Source organism: Castor canadensis, chromosome X, assembly GCF_047511655.1.
Source record: "Castor canadensis chromosome X, mCasCan1.hap1v2, whole genome shotgun sequence".
NCBI classification, from domain to species: Eukaryota; Metazoa; Chordata; class Mammalia; order Rodentia; family Castoridae; genus Castor; species Castor canadensis.
This window is the reverse complement of record NC_133405.1, coordinates 72,158,415-72,182,506: the sequence shown is the minus strand read 5'-3', so window position 1 is coordinate 72,182,506 and position 24,092 is coordinate 72,158,415. Positions and strand designations below refer to the sequence as shown.

At 35.3% G+C, this 24,092-nt stretch overlaps 1 protein-coding gene across 1 annotated transcript in view; it reads left to right on the top strand.

Annotated features, from left to right (window-relative positions):
• The window catches only part of Sh3bgrl (SH3 domain binding glutamate rich protein like), an 80,625-nt gene extending 57,466 nt beyond the window's left edge, over nucleotides 1-23,159 (top strand). The window contains exons 2-4 of the mRNA XM_020164325.2: nucleotides 2,926-3,111; nucleotides 14,584-14,664; nucleotides 20,411-23,159. Coding sequence (XP_020019914.1) covers nucleotides 2,926-3,111; nucleotides 14,584-14,664; nucleotides 20,411-20,443 — 300 coding nt within the window. The 3' untranslated portion in view covers nucleotides 20,444-23,159. The remainder of the gene's footprint in view (nucleotides 1-2,925; nucleotides 3,112-14,583; nucleotides 14,665-20,410) is intronic.
• The last annotated feature ends 933 nt before the right edge of the window (nucleotides 23,160-24,092 follow it).

The window sequence follows — 24,092 nt, the reverse complement described above, 5'->3', positions numbered from 1 at the left end:
AACATAGTTTCTTTGTCCATTCATCTGTTGATGGGCACCTGGGCTATTCTATGACTTCACTGTTATGAATAGTGCCACAGTAAACATGGACGTTCATGTGTCTTTATTGTAGGCTGACTTACATTCCTTCACATACAAAAATCAGATAAAAAGATTATCAATAGCCTTTTTGCTACAAAGTCATTTTTGTAAGAAATCTAAATTTTACTCCTTTATGAAACCCATTTCTATTTGTTCTGGCAATGTGTGTTTTTCAATCACATCTGTTCATTGTGTGCCTTTAAGTCCCATCAGGGAAAGTAGAAAATTAGCATCTTCAGATGTCCCTGTCAGGGTACATTGCAGAGAACATATGGTCTGCATATAAGAGAGTCAATAACTAATGAACTTACTATATGAAATTTTGACTTACGTATGTGTTCAAATTAGGAAACTATTTTTTACATGTCCTGAAGATTCAAAGCTGAACAAATTTTCATGTTTGACATGGCAGAATGTATTAACAATGTATGATTATAGCCCATTCTGTGCAGCTTTATGGAAATATCAACACTCTAGGAAGTATGTGGTCTTGTTAGGCAGTTTCAGAGCATGGGAGAAATGCTTGTGTTCCAAAGCTGATGGCTGAAGGGTAAAAATATTAGTGAAGATATACTCTCATGCTCAATGATATCATGCCAGTCCACCATCTTACTTCCACAAAGTATTCTTAACATAGCAAGCATTCAATAGGTGGGGAAGGCCTTCAAGAATCATTTAGTGTAAAGGTCTTCTGCCCTTTCATCACAAAAATATGATGATGATACTTTCCTAGGGACATGTATAATTCTTAACATATTAGCTATCTTAGCTCTTCATTCATTTAAAAAAATCTGTTGAAATGCAGGATTCCTGAAAGTACCACATTTAATGGAATATCTTCCATATCTACTCAGATTTGTGAATAACTAATAATTTATAAATTATTGACACATTTCATATTGAACCTCCCTACAATATTACAAAGGTTGTAAATCGCTAACTTAAATGAAACTCATTTATTTTTTCAATGATTTTCTTCAAAATTCAAAAGAAAATGTTATATTTAGAAATGAAAGTTTAATTTTATATGTCATGAAGAAATAACATTCTATTAGAAAAATTACCTTGTAGCAAATTTGGATTATAACTGTCTTTTAAGAAGGACATTCAGTGTTATGCCCTAAATAAATAGCTTTTAGGAAATCCAGTTTTTGTTGGAACAAATTGAGATATTTTCCCCTTGGGCTGTTTTTATGAGAAAGAGAATTATTTATCCACAATCACAAATAACCTTGGACGAAAGTATATCCTGTGTGCCTCTGTGCATGTAGGGGTAGAGCTAAGAGGTGTAACTACAGAGGGGGCATTACTGTTAGTCTCTTATTTTGCATTTTGATTCCCACTTTCAGGGCTGCTTTTTTGTAGGTGTTTTTTTTTTTTTTTTTACGTTTCTGCCCGTCATGATTTTTTAGTGTAACTTTATGAAGACATTGCTTTACTGATTGATCTCTGCTGCTCAAAAGTATTAAGCAGTGGTTTTAGATATTAACAAATTAACACAGATGTGTGAATTCAGGTTCCCATAAAAGAATCATAACTCAGAAGCATTAGTTTTATTCTCTCAAAGATCCGTCCTACCAGGAACTAGAGAAAAGTTTAGTTCAAGAAGAATTAACTTAGAAGGTAACACACCTGCACAGGAAATCAATGCAAGTCAACTCCCTGTATAGCTATATCCATATGTCAACTAGCAAAACCCCTTGTTCCTTCCTATTATTGCTTATACTCTCTCTTCAACAAAATTAGAGATAAGAGCAAAATAGTTTCTGCCGGGTAGTGAGGGGGTGGGGGGGAGACGAAGGGGGCGGGGGAGGGGAAGGGGGGAAAGGGGGAGAAATGACCCAAACATTGTATGCACATATGAATAAAATAAAAATTAAAAAAAAGATCTGTCCTAGGTATGATAAGGAGATGAAAATAAGTGTGTCATCTCTACCTGTTAATTTAACACACTAGCACAGACATGTATGAATAATAGCAGCATGTTAAAAGCTGAATGATATAAGTATGTTACAAACTTAGTGCACAGTCAGGCTTAGCACTTACATCTTAATTTGTGACCTGAGCAATAAACAAATGAGACTTCAGTGACTCTAATGCTTGTGTTAGTGCCAAAGAAAGAGTTATTTCTGGTGACTATAAGATGTGTGGTAAGACTCAAAATTAACTCAGATCATTTCACCAAGGGCTGAAACTAAGAAAAACTTGTAGATAATCAGAAAACATAGTTTCCCATTAGGAGCAGTGGCTTATGCCTATAATCCCAGCTACTTGGAAGGCAGAGATAGCAAGACTCTACCTCAAACAACAAGAGGGGTGCAGTAGAACATGAGCTGTAATCTCAGCTATGCAGCAGGCATAGGTGGGAGGATCACAGTCTGAGGCTGTCTGAGGTAAATAAAGGAAAGATCTATCTGAAAAATAACAAAATCTAAAAGGCCAGAGGGGTGGCTCAAGTGGTAGAGTATTTACCTAGTAAGCATGAGGCCCTGAACTCAAAATCTCAGTATCACCAAAAAAAAAAAAAAATTACAGCTTCCTTCTGCACATACATTTGAATTAAGTACACATCTTTTAGCAAGACTTGTGTTGGCATTACTAAATATGGGAATTTTCAGTGGAAAAAAAGTCAGGTGGATAAAAGGACCTAAGGGATAAATCTCATTTGTGAGACATCATTAACAAGAGAGCAACGAAGAGGAAATTCTATAAAACCACAAATTTTGATTCATGTCTGAATCAATTTCTGCTAGTTCATAAACAGTGGCTTCTGTTGAAATTGAAAAATGGAAACAACAAAAGCTGCTTGCTCAGGAATATGGTTTCTTATCTTTTGTGTCCTAGATTAAGAAGAAACAACAAGATGTGCTTGGTTTCTTAGAAGCCAACAAAATAGGATTTGAAGAAAAAGATATTGCAGCCAATGAAGAGAATCGGAAGTGGATGAGAGAAAATGTACCTGAAAACAGTAGACCAGCTACAGGGTATCCCCTGCCACCTCAGATTTTCAATGAAAGCCAGTACCGTGGGGTAAGAAAACACTTTTAAATTCTTGTTGATTGAAATAGACTGCCCCAAATCTATCCTATTCCTTTCACCCTCACTTCCAAATCTGAATATAGCCATTTCTCCTGCATGCAATCATTTGTCCTCTGCATTCATTTTAAGCAACTGGAGTATTTTGCCTTCTACTAGGATCTAAATGTATGAGTCATTCACAAAAGGACCTATGAATGTATAAATACAGACCTTGGACATACAGTTGATTTTACATTTTTCATCTTGATTCCAGCCAGAATAATTGTATTGTTTCTGATGTGTCCATGAAGAAAGCTCTGAAAAGAAGTCAGCTACTTTAATTATTTAGATAAGAATTAGTTTCAAAGAAGGCCATTTTATTTTCTGCTTGAAGCTCATAATACTTGTATTTTGGTATCACTAATGGATTTTCTTAAAAGTTTAAGTTAGTTAATTGAACTAATACAAAGGATTAGGGAAGGGAAACACTGAGTTTGTACTTTATGACAGGAGCTTTCAAGTATGCCATCTCCTTTGACTAGATCACCATTAAGCAAATACTTGCTTAATGATGGTTGTACTTGCTTTCATTCTTAATTCTTCATTCCCTACATATTTAGGTAGCATATATGGCCTATGGACATTCTAGGCACTATGACAAGTAAAACCCACTTTCTTCTCTTGAGCTGGTTGGGAGTAGGAGGTGGGAAAATCATACACACCTGAAACAATTACAGTGTTCATGAAACTACATACATGTATGTTATAGAAAGCACATATATTCGCTATAGGAATTTGAAGTAAAGAAGTGTTTATATTGCTAGGTCTTTGGGTTTATCGTGACTGAGGAACAATGAGGAACTAATCCAAATTTTCTGCCTCTTAGGTTTGTAAAAATTTAAGAAGGACACTTTTTGATAGAAAGCCTTTCAAGTGCCATATTGAAAGCATGTAAAAGATGAATATGACAAAAATAGGGAAGTTTATTGTTCTAAAGTATGTTCTCTGTTAGTGAATTTGTCAGTAATAAGGAAGACAACTGTAGTTTTCATCTTCTGTTATAATCAGGACAAATGTGCAAAAATACTCTTTCAGATAAGGTGAAGGCACCTAGGCTATTCTTTTGGTGACTGAAACTTCAGCATCTGCATATTCAAAATATCTGCAAATCATTGAAGAGGCCTCAAAGTTCATTTAATCCAATTTAAGCCAGTATATAGTATCTTGATCTCTCCTTTTAAAATTTTTAGGTTTTTAAATTGACACATAATTTTGTACATATCAATCGGGTGCTATGTGATGTTTTGATTAATTGTGCAACGTTCAAATCAGGGTAAACCTACCTATCTCCTCAACCATTTATGATTTCTTTGTGGTAAAAATATCCCATATCTTTTCTCCTAGGTTTTTTGGAAATATATAGCACATTATCATTATCTCCTTTTTGAAGCAGAAATTTTGATTATCTGACTTTTTAAAATAAAGATATTTTGGATTATAAGGGTACATTGAGAAGCTATATTTATCTGGTTTACTTCTCCCTTGGAAGCCACACTGCAAGGGAATGGAGAGTGTTAAATAAATAAAATAAATAAGACAAATAATCACTGGGAAATGGAAAGATGGAAATGAAGGAGCAGGAGATACTAAACCATATTTATTAATGGAAAAGGAATCCAGTTTCTATTGATTGCCTGCTTTGTGCTTAGCACTAAGTTTGGACTTTAATAGCAGTAAGAGTTAAGAATTTTCATACTATAAACTCTTAGGAAGAATAGTCATTAACAGAAAACTTATTAGGGCTGGCAGAGTGGTTCAGTTGTTAGAGTGTCTGCTTAGCAAGTGTGACACCCTGAGTTCAAACCCCAGGGCCAAAAAAAAATCACATTGCCTAGAAAATTTACTGTATGTTATCCATTATGCTATATGCTTTATGTGCATTGCAACAATCAGTTAGCATACTAATCTCATGAAGTAGTTTTTGTTATTTATATTTTATAGATAAATAATATGAAGTCTAGAAGACATCAACTGTCTTCCTAAATCACATAAGCACTGCCATAACTAGGATTTAACCTAGATGTGCCTAACTCTGAAGTTCCTACTCTCTTAAAACCACTTGGTTGTTCATTTTCCTATAAGAGTTTGATTTTCTTAGATTCTACAAATGGGTGAGGACATGCAGTATTTTTGTTTCTAATAGTTGTTTCATTTAACTTGATGTCCTCCAGATTCAGTGGTATTCTCAGGACAGGATTTCCTTTTTTTAAGGCTGATATATATTTCATTCTGATATATATTTCATTCTGTATATATTTCATTCTTTATCCATTCACCCACTGAAGGACATTTATGTTGTTTTCATTTCTTGGCTTATTGTGAATAGTGAAGCCATGAACATGGAAGTATGAATGTCTCTTCACCACACTGACTTACTTTCCTTTGGAAATACACCCAAAGGATATGAATCATATGATAGTTTTATTTTAATGTTCTGAAGAACTCCTATGTAATTTTTCATAGTAGCTATATTAATTTATGTTCCTACACAACTATACATGAGTGCTTTAATTTCTCTACATCTTTACATCTTGTTATATTTTGTCTTTTTGCAAAAGAAAAAACCCTCATTCTTACAGGTGTGAGATTCTATCTCATTCTAGTTTTAAGTTGTATTTCATTGCTGATTAGTTATTTTGAGCATTTTTTATAAACCTATTAGCCTTTTTTTGTATATCTTGTTTTGGGGCATGTCTATTTAGGTCTTTTGGTCCACTTTAAATCAGGTTATCTCTTATTTACTTTTTACTTGTATGTATGCAGTGTAGTTTTGCCCACTCCTTTTTATACATTTAACCTTTCACAGTCAGTTTGGTAAAATACACATACACCATACACATACAACATGCACACATTTCTTCAATGGGTAATTTTGTCTCACTTATGTATTAAAATTTTCTACCATATTCTCTAAAATATGAATGCATTACATGTGTCATTTTTAACAGTGTTTGAGCTATCAGTTCATAGAGTTGACTTTTTTGTTTTACTGTTTTCTATGAATTATAAAACATGTATAGATTTCTGTAACCAGTGCCACCATTAAGATATAAAACTATTTCAAAAATTCTCTCATGTTACCCCTTTATAGTTACATGCTCTGCCTAATCCTAACCTTTGGCAAACACTTATCTCTTCCCATCACAATTATTTTGCCTTTTTTATATGTCTGTAAATGGAGTTATAATGGGATTGGTCTTTTTCAGTCCATCCAAGTTGTTACATGTATAAATAGTTTGCTTCTTCATGTTGCTGAAGATATCATTCTAAAGATGTGCCACAGTTCATTTAATCACTATTCATTGATAGACATTTTCATTGTTTCCAAATTTGAGCAATTGTGACTACAGCTGCTTTAAACCTTTGTATTCAAGTTTCTGTTCAACACAAACTTTGTTTTCCAAGGGAAAATACCAAGAAATCTGATTTCTCTCTGATATGGTAATTGTTTTTTAATTTAGAAGAAACTGTCAAAATATTTCCATATTGTCTATTCCATTTTGTATTTTCATGTATGAACATTGTACATACTGAGCATCCTCCCTTTCCAGTATGTTTTATTGTCAGATGTTTTTTGTTTGTTTTTATTTTGTTTTTGTGGTGATAGAGATTGAACCAGTGCCTTGTACATGTTAAACAGGTGCTCTAACACTGACATATACCCTAAGCCTATTGTCAGCATTTTTAACCAGTCTAAAAGATATTGTCTAGCATCTCCTGTCAATTTAAATTTGTTTTATGGTTAGTAATATTGAATATTTACACGTGGTTATGTGTTATCTTTGTATCCTGTTTAAATGTCTACTTAGTTATTTTTCTTTTTTTATTGTTTTATTATTCATATGTGCATACAAGGCTTCGGTCATTTCTCCCCCCTGCCCCCAACCCCTCCCTTACCCCCCACTCTGGCCCCTCCCTCTCCCCCCACCCCCTCAATACCCACCAGAAACTATTTTGCCCTTATTTCTAATTTTGTTGTAGAGAGAGTATAAGCAATAATAGGAAGGAACAAGGGTTTTTGCTGGTTGAGATAAGGATAGCCAAACAGGGAGTTGACTCACATTAATTTCCTGTGCGTGTGTGTTACCTTCTAGGTAATTAGGTTAATTCTTTTTGATCTAACCTTTTCTCTAGTTCCTGGTCCCCTTTTCCTATTGGCCTCAGTTGCTTTTAAGGTATCTGCTTTAGTTTCTCTGTGTTAAGAGCAACAAATGCTAGCTAATATTTTAGGTGTCTTACCTATTCTCACCCTTCCCTTGTGTGCTCTAGCTTTTATCATGTGCTCAAAGTCCAATCCTCTTGTTGTGTTTGGCCTTGATCTAATGTCCACATACGAGAGAGAACATACGATTTTTGGTCTTTGGGGCCAGGCTAACCTCACTCAGAATGATGTTCTCCAGTTCCATCCATTTACCAGTGAATGATAACATTTCATTCTTCTTCATGGCTGCATAAAATTCCATTGTGTATAGATACCACATTTTCTTAATCCATTTGTCAGTGGTGGTGCATCTTGGCTGTTTCCATAACTTGGCTATTGTGAATAGTGCCGCAATAAACACGGGTGTGCAGATGCCTGTGGAGTAACCTGTGTCACAGTCTTTTGGGTATATTCCCAAGACTGGTATTCCTGGATCAAATGGTAGATCAATGTTTAGCTTTTTAAGTAGCCTCCAAATTTTTTTCCAGAGTGGTTCTACTAGTTTACATTCCCACCAACAGTGTAAGAGGGTTCCTTTTCCCCGCATCCTCGCCAACACCTGCGGTTGGTGGTGTTGCTAATGATGGCTATTCTAACAGGGGTGAGGTGGAATCTTAGTGTGGTTTTAATTTGCATTTCCTTTGTTGCTAGAGATGGTGAGCATTTTTTCATGTGTTTTTTGGCCATTTGAATTTCTTCTTTTGGGAAAGTTCTGGTTAGTTCACTTGCCCATTTCTTTATTGGTTCATTAGTTTTGGGAGAATTTAATTTTTTAAGTTCCCTGTATATTCTGGTTATCAGTCCTTTGTCTGATGTGTAGCTGGCAAATATTTTCTCCCACTCTGTGGGTGGTCTCTTCAGTGTAGAGACCATATCTTTAGATGAACAGAAGCTTTTTAGTTTTATGATGTCCCATTTATCTATGCTATCTCTTAGTTGCTGTGCTGCTGGGGTTTCGTTGAGAAAGTTCTTACCTATACCTACTAATTCCAGAGTATTTCCTACTCTTTCCTGTATCAACTTTAGAGTATGTGGTCTGATATTAAGATCCTTGATCCATTTCGAGCTAATCTTGGTATAGGGTGATATACATGGATCTAGTTTCAGTTTTTTGCAGACTGCTAACCAGTTTTCCCAGCAGTTTTTGTTGAAGAGGCTGCTATTTCTCCATTGTATATTTTTAGCTCCTTTGTCAAAGACAAGTTGGTTATAGTTGTGTGGCTTCATATTTGGGTACTCTATTCTGTTCCACTGGTCTTCATGTGTGTTTTTGTGCCAGTACCATGTTGTTTTTATTGTTATTGCTTTGTAATATAGTTTGAAGTTAGGTATCGTGATACCTCCAGCATTGTTCTTTTGACTGAGTATTGCCTTGGCTATTCGTGGTCTCTTGTGTTTCCATATAAATTTAACAGTAGATTTTTCAATGTCTTTGATGAATGTCATTGGAATTTTGATGGGAATTGCATTAAACATGTAGATTACTTTGGGGAATATAGACATTTTTACTATGTTGATTCTACCAATCCATGAGCATAGGAGATCTCTCCACTTTCTATAGTCTTCCTCAATCTCTTTCTTCAGAAGTTTATAGTTTTCCTTGTAGAGGTCTTTCACATCCTTTGTTAGGTTTACACCTAGGTATTTGATTTTTTTTGAGGCTATTGTAAATGGAATTGTTTTCATACATTCTTTTTCAGTTTGCTCATTGTTTGTGTATAGAAATGGTAATGATTTTTCTATGTTGATTTTATATCCTGCTACCTTGCTGTAGCTATTGATGATGTCTGGAAGCTTCTGAGTTGAGTTTTTTGGGTCTTTAAGGTATTGGATCATGTCATCTGCAAACAGGGATATTTTGACATTTTGTTTACTTATTTGTATTCCTTTTATTCCTTCTTCTTGCCTAATTGCTTTGGCTAGGAATTCCAGTACTATGTTGAACAGGAGTGGAGATAGTGGGCATTCTTGTCTGGTTCCTGATTTTACAGGGAATGGTTTCAGTTTTTCTCCATTAAGTATAATGCTGGCTGTAGGTTTGTCATATACAGCTTTTATAGTGTTGAGGTACTTTCTTTCCATTCCTAGTTTTCTTAGAGATTTTGTCATGAATTGGTGTTGGATCTTATCAAAGGCTTTTTCTGCATCTATTGAGATGATTAAGTGGTTTTTGTCTTTGCTTCTGTTATTGTGGTTATTACGTTTATTGATTTTCATATGTTGAACCAACCCTGCATCTCTTGGATGAAGCCTACTTGGTTGTGGTAAATAATCTTTTTGAGGTGTTGTTGAATTCGGTTTGCCATTATTTTTTTGAGGATTTTTGCATCAATGTTCATTAAGGCCATTGACCTATAGTTCTCCTTTTTGGAGGTGTCTTTGCCTGGTTTTGGGATAAGTGTAATACTGGCTTCATAAAATGTGTTTGGCAGTTTTCCTTCCCTTTTTATTTCTTGGAACAGTTTAAGGAGGGTTGGTATCAGTTCTTCTTTAAAGGTCTGATAGAATTCAGCAGAGAATCCATCAGGTCCTGGACTTTTCTTTTTGGGGAGACTCTTGATTGCTGCTTCAATTTCATTTTGTGTTATAGGTCTATTCAGGTGATTAATTTCCTCTTGGTTCAGTTTTGGATGATCATATGTATCTAGAAATCTGTGCATTTCTTTAAGATTTTCAAATTTATTTGAATATAGGTTCTAGAATTAGTCTCTGACGATTTCCTGGATCCGTGGTGTTTGTTATTATCTCTCCTTTTGCATTCCTGATTCTACTAATTTGGGTTTTTTCTCTCCTCATTTTAGTCAGGTTTGCCAGGGGCCTGTTGATCTTGTTTATTTTTTCAAAGAACCAACTTTTTGTTTCATTAATTCTTTGTACGGTTTGTTTGCTTTCTATTTCGTTGATTTCAGCTCTTACTTTTATTATTTCTCTCCTTCTATTTGTTTTGGGATTTGCTTGTTCATGTTTTTCTAAGACTTTGAGATGTATCATTAGGTCATTGATTTCGGATCTTTCAATCTTTTTAATATATGCACTCATGGCTATAAACTTTCCTCTCAGGACTGCCTTTGCTGTGTCCCATAGTTCCTGTAGGTTGTGTTTTCATTTTCATTGACTTCCAGGAAATTTTATATTTCCTCTTTTATTTCATTGATGATCCATTGTTCATTAAGTAATGAGTTACTTAGTTTCCAGCTGTTTGCATGTTTTTTGTCTTTACTTTTGTTGTTGAGTTCTACTTTTACTGCATTGTGATCAGATAGTATGCATGGTATAATTTCTATTTTCTTATATTTGCTGAGGCTTGCTTTGTGCCCTAGGATATGATCTATTTTGGAGAAAGTTCCATGGGCTGCTGAGAAGAATGTATATTGTGTAGAAGTTGGATGACATGTTCTGTAGACATCAACTAGGTCCATTTGATCTATTGTATATTTTAGGTCTTGGATTTCTTTATTGATTTTTTGTTTGAATGATCTATCTATTAATGATAATGGGATGTTAAAGTCTCCCACAACCACTGTGTTGGCATTAATGTATGCTTTTAGGTCTTTCAGGGTATGTTTGATGAAATTGGGTGTATTGACATTGGATGCATACAGGTTGATGATTATTATTTCCTTTTGGTCTATTTCCCCTTTTATTAGTATGGAATGTCCTTCTTTATCTCATTTGATCAATGTATGTTTGAAGTCTACGTTGTCAGAGATAAGTATTGCTACTCCTGCCTGTTTTCGGGGGCCGTTGTCTTGGTAAATCTTCCAGTCTTTTGATGGAGTCAGTGAGTTCTTGCATTTTCTTTTCACAGGTCTTGAGTTGTTTAATTAATAGTTCTTGGGTTTTTCCTTTAATTAACATTTCATCTTCAAGTTCTGAGACTCTGTCTTCTGTTTGTTCTATTCTGCTGGATCAGCCTTCCGTTTTGTTTTGCAGTTCTGTTTCATTCTTTTTTCTGAGGTTTTCCATATCCTGAGTTGTTTCCTCTTTTATGTTGTCTATTTTTGTCCTGAGTTCATTTATCTGTTTATTCATTGTGTTCTCTGTTTTACTTTGGTGTTTATACAATGCTTCTATGGTTTCCTTTATTTCTTCTTTTGCTTTTCCAAATTCTCTATTTTTGTTGTCTTGGTATTTCTTGAGTATCTCCTGTACATTTTGGTTGACCATATTCAGTATCATCTCTATAAAATTCTCATTGAGTACCTGTAGTATGTCTTCTTTTAAGTTATTCTTGTGGGCTTCATTGGGTTCTTTGGCATAGTTTATCTTCATTTTGTTGGGGTCTAGATCTGAGTATCTGTTTTCTTCATTCCCCTCTGGTTCCTGTGCTAATTTTTTGCTGTGGGGAAACTGGTTTCCCTGTTTTTTCTGTCTTCCCATCATTGTCTTTGGTGTTGTTATTGTCCCTGTACTGTGTGCAATTAAGTGTTTTCTAGCTTGTAATAATAACAATGGTAATATTTAGAATGGAAGGGTGAGAGGAGATGGAAAGCAAGAAGTTAAAGAAAAAGGAAAAACAAACAGACAAGAAGGAGAAAACAAAACAAGGAATCAAACCAGAAAGTTCCAAAGGTATAAACAGGGAGCATTAGTGTACTAACCGACAGTAAGCTGAACAGGCATTAGACATAGAGAGGATTGAAAATAAAAAATAAAAAAAAGATAAAAATAAAAATGAAAAATAAGTAAATGAAATATGTATATATATATATATATATATATATAAAATAAAACAAAATGAAAAATAGAAAATTTAAAAAAAAACCAAAAAACCTTCACGTTCAAATGCAATGAAGTTTCAGTCTTAATAATTTGGGTGTCCGTCTCATTCTCCATTCCTGGAGATGGTGCCTCAGATGTTGTTCTGTGGTTTTCTGATCAAAGGGGACACATAAAGTAGAACAAAACTACACCCCCCCAAAAAAAAAACCCACCAAGTGTCCCAAGTTCAAATGCAATACAGTTTCAGTAAGTTTTTCAGCATGCAGGTGTAATTCGGTTGTTCTCTCATCAAAGGTAGGGAGAAAAAGAAAAAAAAAGAGTTTGGAGACAGTTCTGTGAATGGTATCTGGGGCTGTAGCTTGGCTGCCTGCTGCTGTCAGCCTGCTGTTGCTGGAGGCATTATTTATGCAGATCTCTGGGGTGAGCTTAGCACTCACCTGGCCTTGCAGGCTTTGTTTACTCAGAGTTTTCCTGTGGGCCTCTGCTACAAGCTTTCCCCTTTCCAAGCACTGGGAAAGGTGACACTGCACCCGCGTTCTCAGGCCTGCGTGTTTTTTTACAGTTCATATAGGAAGTGGGTCTTCCCCCCTCTCCTGTGCAGTTTTCCTCCCACTGCCACTTTTAAAAGCTTTCCTGCTTCTGATTACTGGGTGGTGCTGCTGCTCCTGCCAGCTGCCATGTTTGTTTACAGCTCTCGTGGGAAGTGGGTCTTCCCCTCTCTCCTGTGGAGTTTTCCTCCCTCCACCACTCTCACAAACTTTCCCACTCCTGGTTGCTGGGCCCGCGGCCCCGCTCCTGCCGGAGCCTCTCCTGCCCACCTGGCTTCTTTATTTACAGTCCCGGGAAGGATTCCCTTCCCCCAATCTTCAGTGCTCAGTGCACCCCACCCTCTTTCCCACTTGTCTTTATTGTTCCTATTGCTTATTAGTCAGTTTCTCTTTTTTCCCCGGTGGAGGTCAGTCTGTCCAGGGGGCTATGCTGCTTTGGCCCAGGTTTGTCTGTGGGAGTACCGCGGTACCACAAAGCTTACCTTGTCCGCATCTTCCCAATCTGTCTGGGCGTGGACAACTGGCAGCCCGGGGGCCCTCCTTGTTTCTCCATTTAACATGAAGTGGAGATTCTCTGTGCTGGCTGGAGGTGTGGGGGTGTCAAAGTTTTGTCTCTTCTCAGTGGTTTTGCCTGCAAGGTGTGTCTCCAGCATCTCTCCAAGATTTCACTATAGGAGGCTCGCTTTCTGCTTCCTCCCTCTAGCCACCATCTTGGAATCTCCCCTATTTTTCTAACTTTTAATTGGGCTGTTTATTTTATTATTATTATTTTCGTGAGTTTATGTACTCTGGGTGCAAGTTTTTTGCCATATATGTGCTTTGCATATACTTTCTTCCAAACTGTAACACATTTTTTTTGTTCTTTTAATAGTGTCCTTCACAAAGCAAATTTTCTTTTAATTCTGGCTGTGCTGAATATGAGGGAAATAACTATTCTGATATTTCTTGGGGTAGAATCCAAACTTCTAGGGTCATTGTGGCTCAAGAGGCTTAGGCCTTTTTGTCTCCAGATCCTCGAAGTGCACAGAAAAGAGAACATACCTAAAAAGAACCCTGGCATTGGTAATCTGCTGGTGAGGTATTCTTTACAGAAGCCAGCAAATCATGAAGCTTTTCAGCTTTAATAAATCAGCCAAAAATACTGTGTATACATGCATGTAAATGCAAAAATGATACCTGTTGAAACTATTCCAGGAATGGGGGAAGGGGATAAAGGAGAGTGATGGAAGGGGTGAGTTCAAGTATGATATATTTGATACACAGTAAGAACTTTTGTGAATGCCACAATGTACCCCCACCCAGCCCAACAATAAAAAACATCAAAACTAAGTCAGCCAAAATGATAAGCTTCTCTCCCTGAATTTAAAAATCAAACAAAGTAAACCCAAGTATAGACAATGGCTGTGTTTTTAAGTATGTTTGCTAATGTTTATAAGTCACAATTTAGGGAATTTTGTTTGTTACTTTTGGAGAAGGCGTAGTGGGTTAAAAGATGTCAGTGGGAAGCCTAACCACATTCAGTCATGTGAGACTTCTCTTGAATCCCTAAAGCTGAAACCTCATAGTAGTTTCTTTTCTGGTGTGTTTCATTTACTTGTCATTCTCTTCCTTAAAACACAGCATGGCCTCACTATTCTTCTGGCTTCCAGTATATGTAACAATAGATTTTGAGGAAATCTCTATTTGAATGAATACTGGAAGAGAAATATGGAGAACTGTAACAAGAGTTTCTTAGCAGAAATAAGCAATTTCTTACTGAAAAATACCTGCAAGCAGATATAAATTCTGTATGATACAGAATAAACCATTTTTCATTTTTGCACACCTTCTAATCCACATTAAGTGACCTCCAAGGAAGTAGCTGATCCTGTCAACAAGTCAGGTTATTGTGAATAAATTTCTTTCCCTTGTTGGTTGCAGATTGCTAATTTTTTTTGCCTTCTTTTCACCAAGGACTATGATGCCTTCTTTGAAGCCCGAGAAAATAATGCAGTGTATGCCTTCTTAGGCTTGACAGCACCACCTGGTTCAAAGGTATGATTCTTGTTTCTTCCTATTTTTATTGTTGTTGGGTTTTTAAATCAGAAGTATTTCCACCTTTATTAAGTATTCAGGTTAAGTCAAAGGCAGTGCTTCATAGCTAAAGGTAAAAGTCCCTGTTCTGTATAAACTTAATGCCTAGTGGTACAGACAAGTGTGTATAGTCCACACACATATAATTATAAAGCTTGTTTATAGGAAGGAGGTGATAAGTGGGCTCCATCAAGCTTACCAAGAAATTTGTCTTTACCTATTCAAAAATAAGTGACTAGAAATTTTAAAGACTCCATAATTCCAGCTGTCATACACAGTTCTACATGGGCAACAAGCATTTTAGTTCAGGTAATCTTAGCAGCATTTATTTTCTTTGTGTAAGAGCAAATGATAGAGTCATCCATTCAAGCTAACTAAGCATATTTGAGTTATAAAAGTGGTCTCTAAATTTTTTGTTAAATTTGTTTTTCTTTTCCTAGCCAACACAAATTACCCACTATCTCACTCTGTGCCATACAGGATGTGAATCATTCCTCTGTGCAGCTCATCTTCTCTGTATATACTGCCTGTTGCATGCAGTAGACAGAGAAAGAAAGAAGGAAGCTGGGCATGGTGGAACATGCCTGTGATCCCAAATACAAAGGCAGAGGCAGGAGGATTGTGAGTTCAAAGCCAGCCCAGGCAAAGTTAGGGAGACCATTTTTGAAAAACAAAATAAATGGGCTGGGAGGTATAGCTCAAGTGGTAGAGCACTTGCCTATCAAGAAAGTGGAGTTCAATAGTTTCTGCTGGGTATCGAGGGGGTTGGGGGGAGAGGGAGAGGGTGGAGTGGGTGGTAAGGGAAGGGGTAGGGGCAAGGTGGAGAAATGACCCAAGCATTGTATGCACAGACGAATAATAAAAAAAATAAAAATTAAAAAAAAATGAAAGTGGGGTTCAGTCTCCAGTACTGGGAAAGAGAGAAAGAAAGGGAGCATTCACAGAATTTTTATTACCCTATATTGTTATAATTTTCTTGTTTTGTTTGGCTATACTGGGGTTTTGAACTCAGGGTCTTCCACTCTACCACTTGAGCTAGGCCCCCAGTCCTTTTTTGCTTTTCCCTTGTAATGTGTTGAGGGAATACAGGGGGCTGGTTAAAGAAAAGTTTTCATAAACTTTGGTTGAATCATCATGCTCTAGTGAGGGGCCATGGAGTTTGCCTCTGCTGTATTTGAAACAATTCTATTTCCATTGAATTTACCTTATTCTTACTGCATCTTCAAGAGATATTGCATGTTACTAACACTTAGCTGGGGTTTGGTTTCAGTTACTAGGCAAAAAAAAGGAGAGGGGGGAAAAAGTGGAAAGGAGGATATATGCCTGCAATGGCTGAGTTATGCACTTCACATACATCTCTTTTTATCCTTCTATCTTTCCTGTGAGCTAAGTGTCCTTAGTGGCAGTCTGCAGAGGAAGAAGAAATTGATACTTAGATATATAATTTTAAGTAATTTGTCCAAAGAAACATAATTGTAATTGAGTAAGCAAAGCTAAATTTTGAAACCTGATTTGTTTGACTCAAACATAGTACATGTAAAGAATGAAGTTTACATTAAAAGTAGGGGAAAGAGCATCTCATATTCTCATTTTCTAAAGCTCTCTGATTAGATGACTCATGGTTTTATTGACTGTTTACTTTCATGTAATAATAAAGCTTCAGATTAATTTACATATTTGATGAATAAGACATTAGAAAAGTAAATAACTTACTGCAAATATGATGCATTCTAAGGACAAATTAGAATTTTGAGTTAGCTTTTTTTGGATGCCTGTGTTAGCGATTTCCTTCATTAAGAAAGATAATTGAAAGCTATGAAATATATGACATTATATTTAAGATTGTTAGGTGGGCATATAGGGAAGGAAACTGCTTTCAAACTGCTGATTATTCAGAGGTGCTACACACTTATTTAGAAGAAAGACTTCACATTAAGACATATTCACATTATTATACAAGTGTTTTCCAAACTATATGCTAGGTTTTTTGTGGGGGCAGTATTGAGGTTTGAATTCAAGACCTCATGGTTGAGCACTTGTTAGACAGGTGCTCTATTATTGAGCCACACCTCCAGCCTGTTTTGCTTCAGTTGTTTTTCAAGGATTGTCTCATGCTTTTTGTCTGGGTTTGCTTTGGACTGTAATCATCTTGCCTCCACCCCCTGCATAGGTGAGATTACAGGCATTCACCACCAAATCTACCTTGTTCTTTGAGATGGGATCTCACTAACTTTTTTTTTTTATTGCCCAAGCTGAACTAGAACCACAACCCCCTCTATCTCTGCAAAGGATTACGGGCATGAACCACTGTGCCCAGATATGTTATGCCTTTGGTGGGTGTTTGTCTAAAATCTGTTGTGCTGTGTGAGGAAATTGTTAAAGGCTTGTACTATAAAATAAAATGATGCATAATGTGGATACAAGATATATTATGAGGGTTTTTGGTTTTTTTTTTTTGGCAACCTCAGTTCATTCTGAGTTTTGAACTTTAGGGCTTTGTGCTTGTTAGACAGGCCCTCTTCTACTAGAGTCATGCTTCCAACCCTTTCTACTCTGGTTATTCTGGAGATAGGGTTTCACTTTTTGCCCAGGCCAGCCTGGACAGTAATTCTAATTTTATGCCTACTGCTGTCACTGCGATGACAGGCACATGCCACCACACCCAGCCTTTTTCCATTGGGATGCGTCTCAGACTTTTTTGCCTGGGTTGGCCTGGAACTAGGATCTTCCTAATCTCAGCCTCTTACATAGCTTGGAATAACAGGAAGAACACACCTAGCTATTGGTCAAGATGGGATCTTGTGAACTTTTTGCTCAGACTGGCCTCAAATCACAATCATTCTGATTTCAGCTTCCCAAGCATCTGGGATTACAGGAGTGAGCCATCAGCACCAAGCTAAGATATATTCATTTGGACATATAAATACTGTGTTAGAAAGTATAAAAAAGCTTATACATTTCCCTTCCTTCCTTTTTTCTTTCCTTCCTTTCTTCTTTCCCTCTAGGCATTTTAAAGAGTGGTCAGTAGCATATTTCACGTGCTTTGTTAAGGATATATTAAGGATGAAGTATGGTGTCCTTTTCTCTTTTTTGCCTTGATAAAAATCTAGCATCTCTCTTTGCTTTCTCTTCTTCTTTTGGACCTAACATCACAAACTCATGTTGGAATATTCAGCTGTTCCTGGTTCCTACTGATGTTATCATTTAATCAGTTAGAGACAGGCCATTTAGAGAGCTATTGTCTGGCGTACTTGTTTTTACAACATGGGCTAGTTCTTTTGCCTTAGTCAGTCTTGCCATCCTTCTTTAGCTCAATAAATTTTCCTTGAAGTTTATTTTGTGTAAAGTATTATGTTGGGAGCCAGAGCATACACACAGTTCAGAGTTCCTATTCTAGAGGTACTCCCTGTCCAGAAGAGAAGGAAGACAATCTTCTCTCCTTTCCTATCTACTGTCATAAAACATAAAGCCACAATATTTGAATGAATAGTAATTTAATCCTTAATTAAACAAATCTCAACTTACTGTAACCTTTAGATGACAATGTTTTTTAACAATTTTTGTGAAAACTCACTCCAAAAAGAAACTAGCTATTTTGTAATAAAATATCAATTATATAGTATATATTTGTATTTTATTTATAGACACATATGACCTACTAAAATTGTGCAAGAGGATACAAGTAACTTAAACAGGTCTGTTAATGAGATTAAAACAGTAATAAAAAGTTTCCCAACAAAGTAAAGCCCAGAACTGGATGCATGCACTACTAAAATCTACCTGACATTTATTTATTTATTTATTTATTACTGTTGTGTTAAGGGTACACTGTGACATTTACAAAAGTTCTTGCAATATATCATAGCTGAATTCACCCCCTCCATCATTCTCTTATATACCCCCTTCTACCTGACTTTTAAAGAACTAACATTAAAGCTCCTCAAACTAGTTAATAAAATACAAAGGAAGAAATGTTATGAAATTCATTCTATGAAGCCTTCATTACCCTAATACTAAAATGAGGTAAGGACACAGACAAAAAAGAAAATTATGAACTAACTTCCTTAATGAACATAGATATAAAAATTATCAACTTCAACAACACATTAAAAATATCATACACCACAATCAATAAACATAATACAGCATATAAATGGAATTAAGACAAAAACCACATGATCATCTCAGTAGATGCAGAAAAAACCCCTGACAGTATTCAACATCCCTTCATTGTAAAAGCTTGGAAGAAAGTAGGAATAGAAGGAACATATTACAACTTATTAAAGAATGTATATGACAGACCTATAACCAACATAATAAAGGCAATATATGACTTATCTCTAGCCAACATCATAACAAACAGAGTAAAACTGAAATCATTTCTTTGAAGTTAGGAATGATGCAGGAGTGTCCTGTCCATTTTCTCTAGTTTTACTCAATATAATTCTTAAGTCCTTAACTATAGCAATAAGGGAACAGAAAGAGACAAAAGAGATACAAAAAGGAAAGGAAGAAGTCAAATTATTTGCAGATGATATGATCCTATACCTAAAAGACCCTAAAATCTCCACAATAAACTCTTAGATTTGTTAAACACTTTCAGCAAATTGGCAGGATACAAAATCAACTTACAAAAATTAGTAGCTTTCATATATATTGACAACTAACAAGCTGAGAAATATACAAGGCAAACTACCCCATTCACAATAATCTCAGAATACCTAAGAATAAATTTAACTAAGGAAGTGACATACCTCTACAATGAAAACTATGAAACATTGAAGAAAGAAATCAATGGAGACACTAGAAAATGGCTCTGTAGTGGAATTTGAAGTTAGGTATTATGATACCTCAACCATTGCTCTTTCTGATCAGTATTGCCTTTCCTTTTTGAGGTTATTTGTGCTTCCATAAGAACTTTAGGATTGATTTTTCTGTGCCTGTGAAGAATATCATTGGAATTTTGATGGGGATTGCACTGAACATATAGATTGCTTTGGGTAATATGGTCATTTTCATGATATTAGTTCTGTTGATCCATCAGCATGGGGGATCTTTTCCATCTTCTGATGTCTTCTTCAGTTTCCTTCAGTGATTCTTAGTTTTGTTGTAGAGGTCTTTCACTTCCTTTGTTCAATTTATTCCTAGGTTATCTAATTTTTTGAGGCTATTATAAATGGGATTGTCTTTTCTGAATTCTTTCTCAGTCTGTCTATTGTTGGCATATAGAAAAGCTACTTATTTTTTCTTCTTTTTTTACTGTTGTGCTGGGTGGGGGTACACTGTAGCATTTTCAAATGTTCTTATAATGTATCAAATATATCATACTTGAATTTACCCTTCCACTGCTCTCTTTCATCCCCCTCCCCTGATTCCTGGAATAGTTTCAACAGGTATCATTTTTGCATTTACATATATGTGTATACATTATTTGCACTGTATTTATCCTCCTATCCCTATATACTATAAATGGCTTGTTTTTATGAAATTATTTCAAACATTAAGTAATGGTTACAAAATCTTTTATTATATGTTTCTAGATAGGAATTTTTTTTGTAGCTTTGTAAAAAGGATTTCTAAAGCCTTCCTTTCCGGGGTTAATTACTCTGCTTTTGAATATTCTTAGTAATTTAAGGTAATGCATTCCAACAAAAATGTCTGTTTTGTGATACTTAAACTTATCTATTTTGTTTCTTTTTCATTTCAGGAAGCAGAAGCCCAGGCAAAGCAGCAAGCATGAACCTTAAACATTCTGCCTTAAGCATCTTGAAAAATGAGTCTCCTTTGCTTTTAAAAATAGCAAAATTATCTTGGCTTCAAAAGAAATAGACTTAATGCTGAAATAATAGATTAGTTGGTGTTCTTGCATGCAAACAATCAAAATGAATATGTAATTAAAATGTGAATGTCATGTTGAGTAGAATGGGAGAGAAACATAAAATTTTAAGTAGATATCATAGTATTGTTACCTGCCAAGGATTTTATGTAGTTCAATGGTTTTACAAAGAAAACATCCTTGTTTTTTGATATTGTTATTGCAGCTTAATTATATCTGCAGCTCGGCATTAAGGAATTTAAAGAGAAGATTGAAGAGGGAGAGAGGGAGAAGTAAGGGAGGGGGAGAGAGAGAGAGAGAGAGAGAGAGAGAGAGAGAGAAAGTCTGTCTCATACTACTCCCAAATGGCCTCATTAACTTCAATGAGCAAAAATAAGTGCTATTTTGATGTTATTGTGATTAAAATGTGCTTGCAGTAATGTTTATGATATATTAAGCATTGCTATTTCCTGTGGTAATTATAACATTCCCATTCCCATTCTTTTGTAGAAGAAACATCTATGTACTGAACCACAGGTTTTCCAGGCTTCTAAATGTAGCTTTCCATTGCACATTAAGTGATCAGAATAGATGAATTCCCACAAAAAAGCATAAATGCATTCAGTTAACAAGCTCCTTATTTTATTTCACCGCTATGATGGAATCATGCTTCTAAGTTGTTTGCCTCAATGAAATATGCATGTCTATGTCATAGAAGTAGGATAGATGTTAAGTTTAAAATGGCACTATTGCAGAGGGCTCCAACTTTGTTTGAAAATATGTTGGCACGGCCTAGAATTTGTTTTCCTTGGGGTTTTGCTAAAAAAAATCTTATGGCTCCTTGCCCCCTTTAATACAATTTGTGATCATGAATGCCTGTTATCTCTTGACATTTCATTTCAGTTTAGGTATATATTGTGAGAATACATTAATCTAAGCAGAGAAAATTTCCTCTGTGCCTCTATTTCAACAAAAAGCACAAGCATCAAATAAAAGGGGCAACTTTTAAAATATTTTAAGACATTTAAAAAAAGATGATAAACAGCCTAAATCACTTATCCAGAAGCTATACATGTTGTACTTTAGTTCCATTTTTTTATGTCTAAAATTAAACACCTTTCACTTTAAACTTCTTTATCATATCTGTTGTTTGCAAGTCTGTAGTCTGCAAAAATCAACATATAATGAAGACATGGCTTTGTTTACTGAGATTCAAACTTGATGCGACCACTTTAAAATAAAGTCAGTAGTTTTTGAAACAACATTTATGAGGTCCTGAAGTTTCTAAATAGTGTAACAGTAATTTTAGATGATTAATGCCTTATTTAGAAGGTTTGGAAGGAGAAAAGAGAAAATAGCAGAAAGAAAACAATTTGAATGAAATTTCTAAGTTTTCTTTTTGTGCCCAGAATTTTGTAATACACATTTTTTATTATTATAAATTTTTATTAGGATATATTTATTATATGGAGGGATTCATAGTGACAATTCCGATGAGACTTATATTGTACATTATTTATATTGCCCCCATCATTTCTCCCCCTTAGCCCCCTCCCCACCCCACTTAAAGCAATTGCAAGAGGTTTCTTAGTTCTGTTTCATATAGGTATATGAAGTCCATCTACTTCATATACCTTAATCTCCTTCATTCACCCTTTGCCTTCCACTAGTACCCTCCTGCACACACTGTAACTATTTCTCAGTCCTTATTTTCGTTATTAATATTTAAGCTGACCTTCAAAGAGGTGTCTCAATGTATGCCCTCTGTAGGGATTCCATTGTTTTCTTCACAAAAATGTGCTATAGAGAACTCTGTAGAACACAGCATACGTTGTTACAGATTCTGGGAAATGCCAAAAAAAAAAAAAAAGCAGTATTTTCTCCTAAGCTTTATTAAATGCTACAGATGACTTTACTTTTGTTTCAAATAACTTAACACTGTCAAAACAGCTATTATTCAAAATAGATGTATTTTGGGGATGCTTATATCTAATAGACAATACCCTGCAATTAACACATGTGTAGATTTAAAGTAAAAGGTTAGATCAAATCTTCTTAAATTGAAAACTTTCATTTTGTCAGCTGAGAAATATACATCTGGTAGATAATAAAATAAAAGTGAAATTCTAAATATTAAGGTGAGTTTTATAAAGAACTTCCACAATATTTGTCTGGGAAATATAATCCTTGCTACTTTTTGTATTGCATTTGGCATATTTGTATTTATAAATTGACCTGGTCACTTGTTTATTTGGCATTTTAGAGCATATTTGCCCTTTGGAATTTTTGATGTACAGGAAGATTTCTATTTTCACAAAACAATTCAAATTAATTGATTGTATTGTCAAATGTCAGCACTTCTTTGGGAATCTGAGTGTGAGGGGAAGGAGAATTTTGAAACAAAAACTGTTAGTTGCCTGCCTGGGAAAGTAAATCCAGGGAATTTTAGTGACATTAGGTTTCGTTGCATATATTTCACTCATTCAGCAAAAGTAATAAAGGAGGAGTCCCATGGATTTCTTGTCCAGTGGGGGATGTTGAAAATATAGCAGGATTACATTGATCTCATCTTTTCCTGTGTAAAATAAATATTCCTTTGCTTTTGAAAAATTCTAATAAAACCAATTAAGATTAATTTGAATCTTCTGGTCTTCTGCCTCCCTTCCATGACTGCTGCTTCTGGATATTATCATTTATCGCCTTACTTTTTTATAGTAAACAAAATTTTGAATTCCTGTGTAAAGATTAACCATTCTTTTTAATATAGTTATTAATTTGCCATGGTTGCCTTTTTAAACATCTTCATTGAGATATAATTTGCATATCATAAAATACATCCATTTAAAATGTACAAATCAGTGGATTTTGGCATATGCACAGAATTGTCTAACCATCAATGCAATTTAGAACATTTCATCACCAAACTACATACCCATTAGCTCTCACTCCCCATCTTCTACTCCCTCAGCCATCCTTAATCATTCGAAGGACACTTGGGTTCTTTCCAAAGTTTTGGTTATTATGCATAATGTTCCTATGAAGACTAATACACATTTTTTATTTGAACACTTTTTCAATTCTTTCGGGTATATGTGCAAATGTGGGTCAGTTCTATGCTTAACAAGTTGAGTAACTGTCAAATTTTTCCTAAGTGGCTTCACCGTTTTACATTTGCACTAGCAGTGTGTGAGTCTTCTAATTTCTCTAGTTCCTGGCCAATGCTTCCTTTTTGTGCTTTTGATTATAGTCATACCACATTACAGTTGTATTTACATTTCTCAGATGGCTAAATATACAGAGCATTTTTCATGTGATTATGGCACTTGCATATTTTCTTTGGAGAAATGTCTTTTCAAATCGTTTGTCCTGGTTTGATTGGATTACATGTCATTATTGTTAAGTTGTAATAATTCCTTATGCATTGTTATTATTTAAATGTTATCATACACCTGAAATGAACATATATTCTTCCATTCCATGGGTTATTTTTCACTTTCCTGAAGGTGTACTTTTAAATACAAAAGTTTTTAATTTTGACAAAGTCAAAATTTTCTATTGCTTATGCAATAAGCAC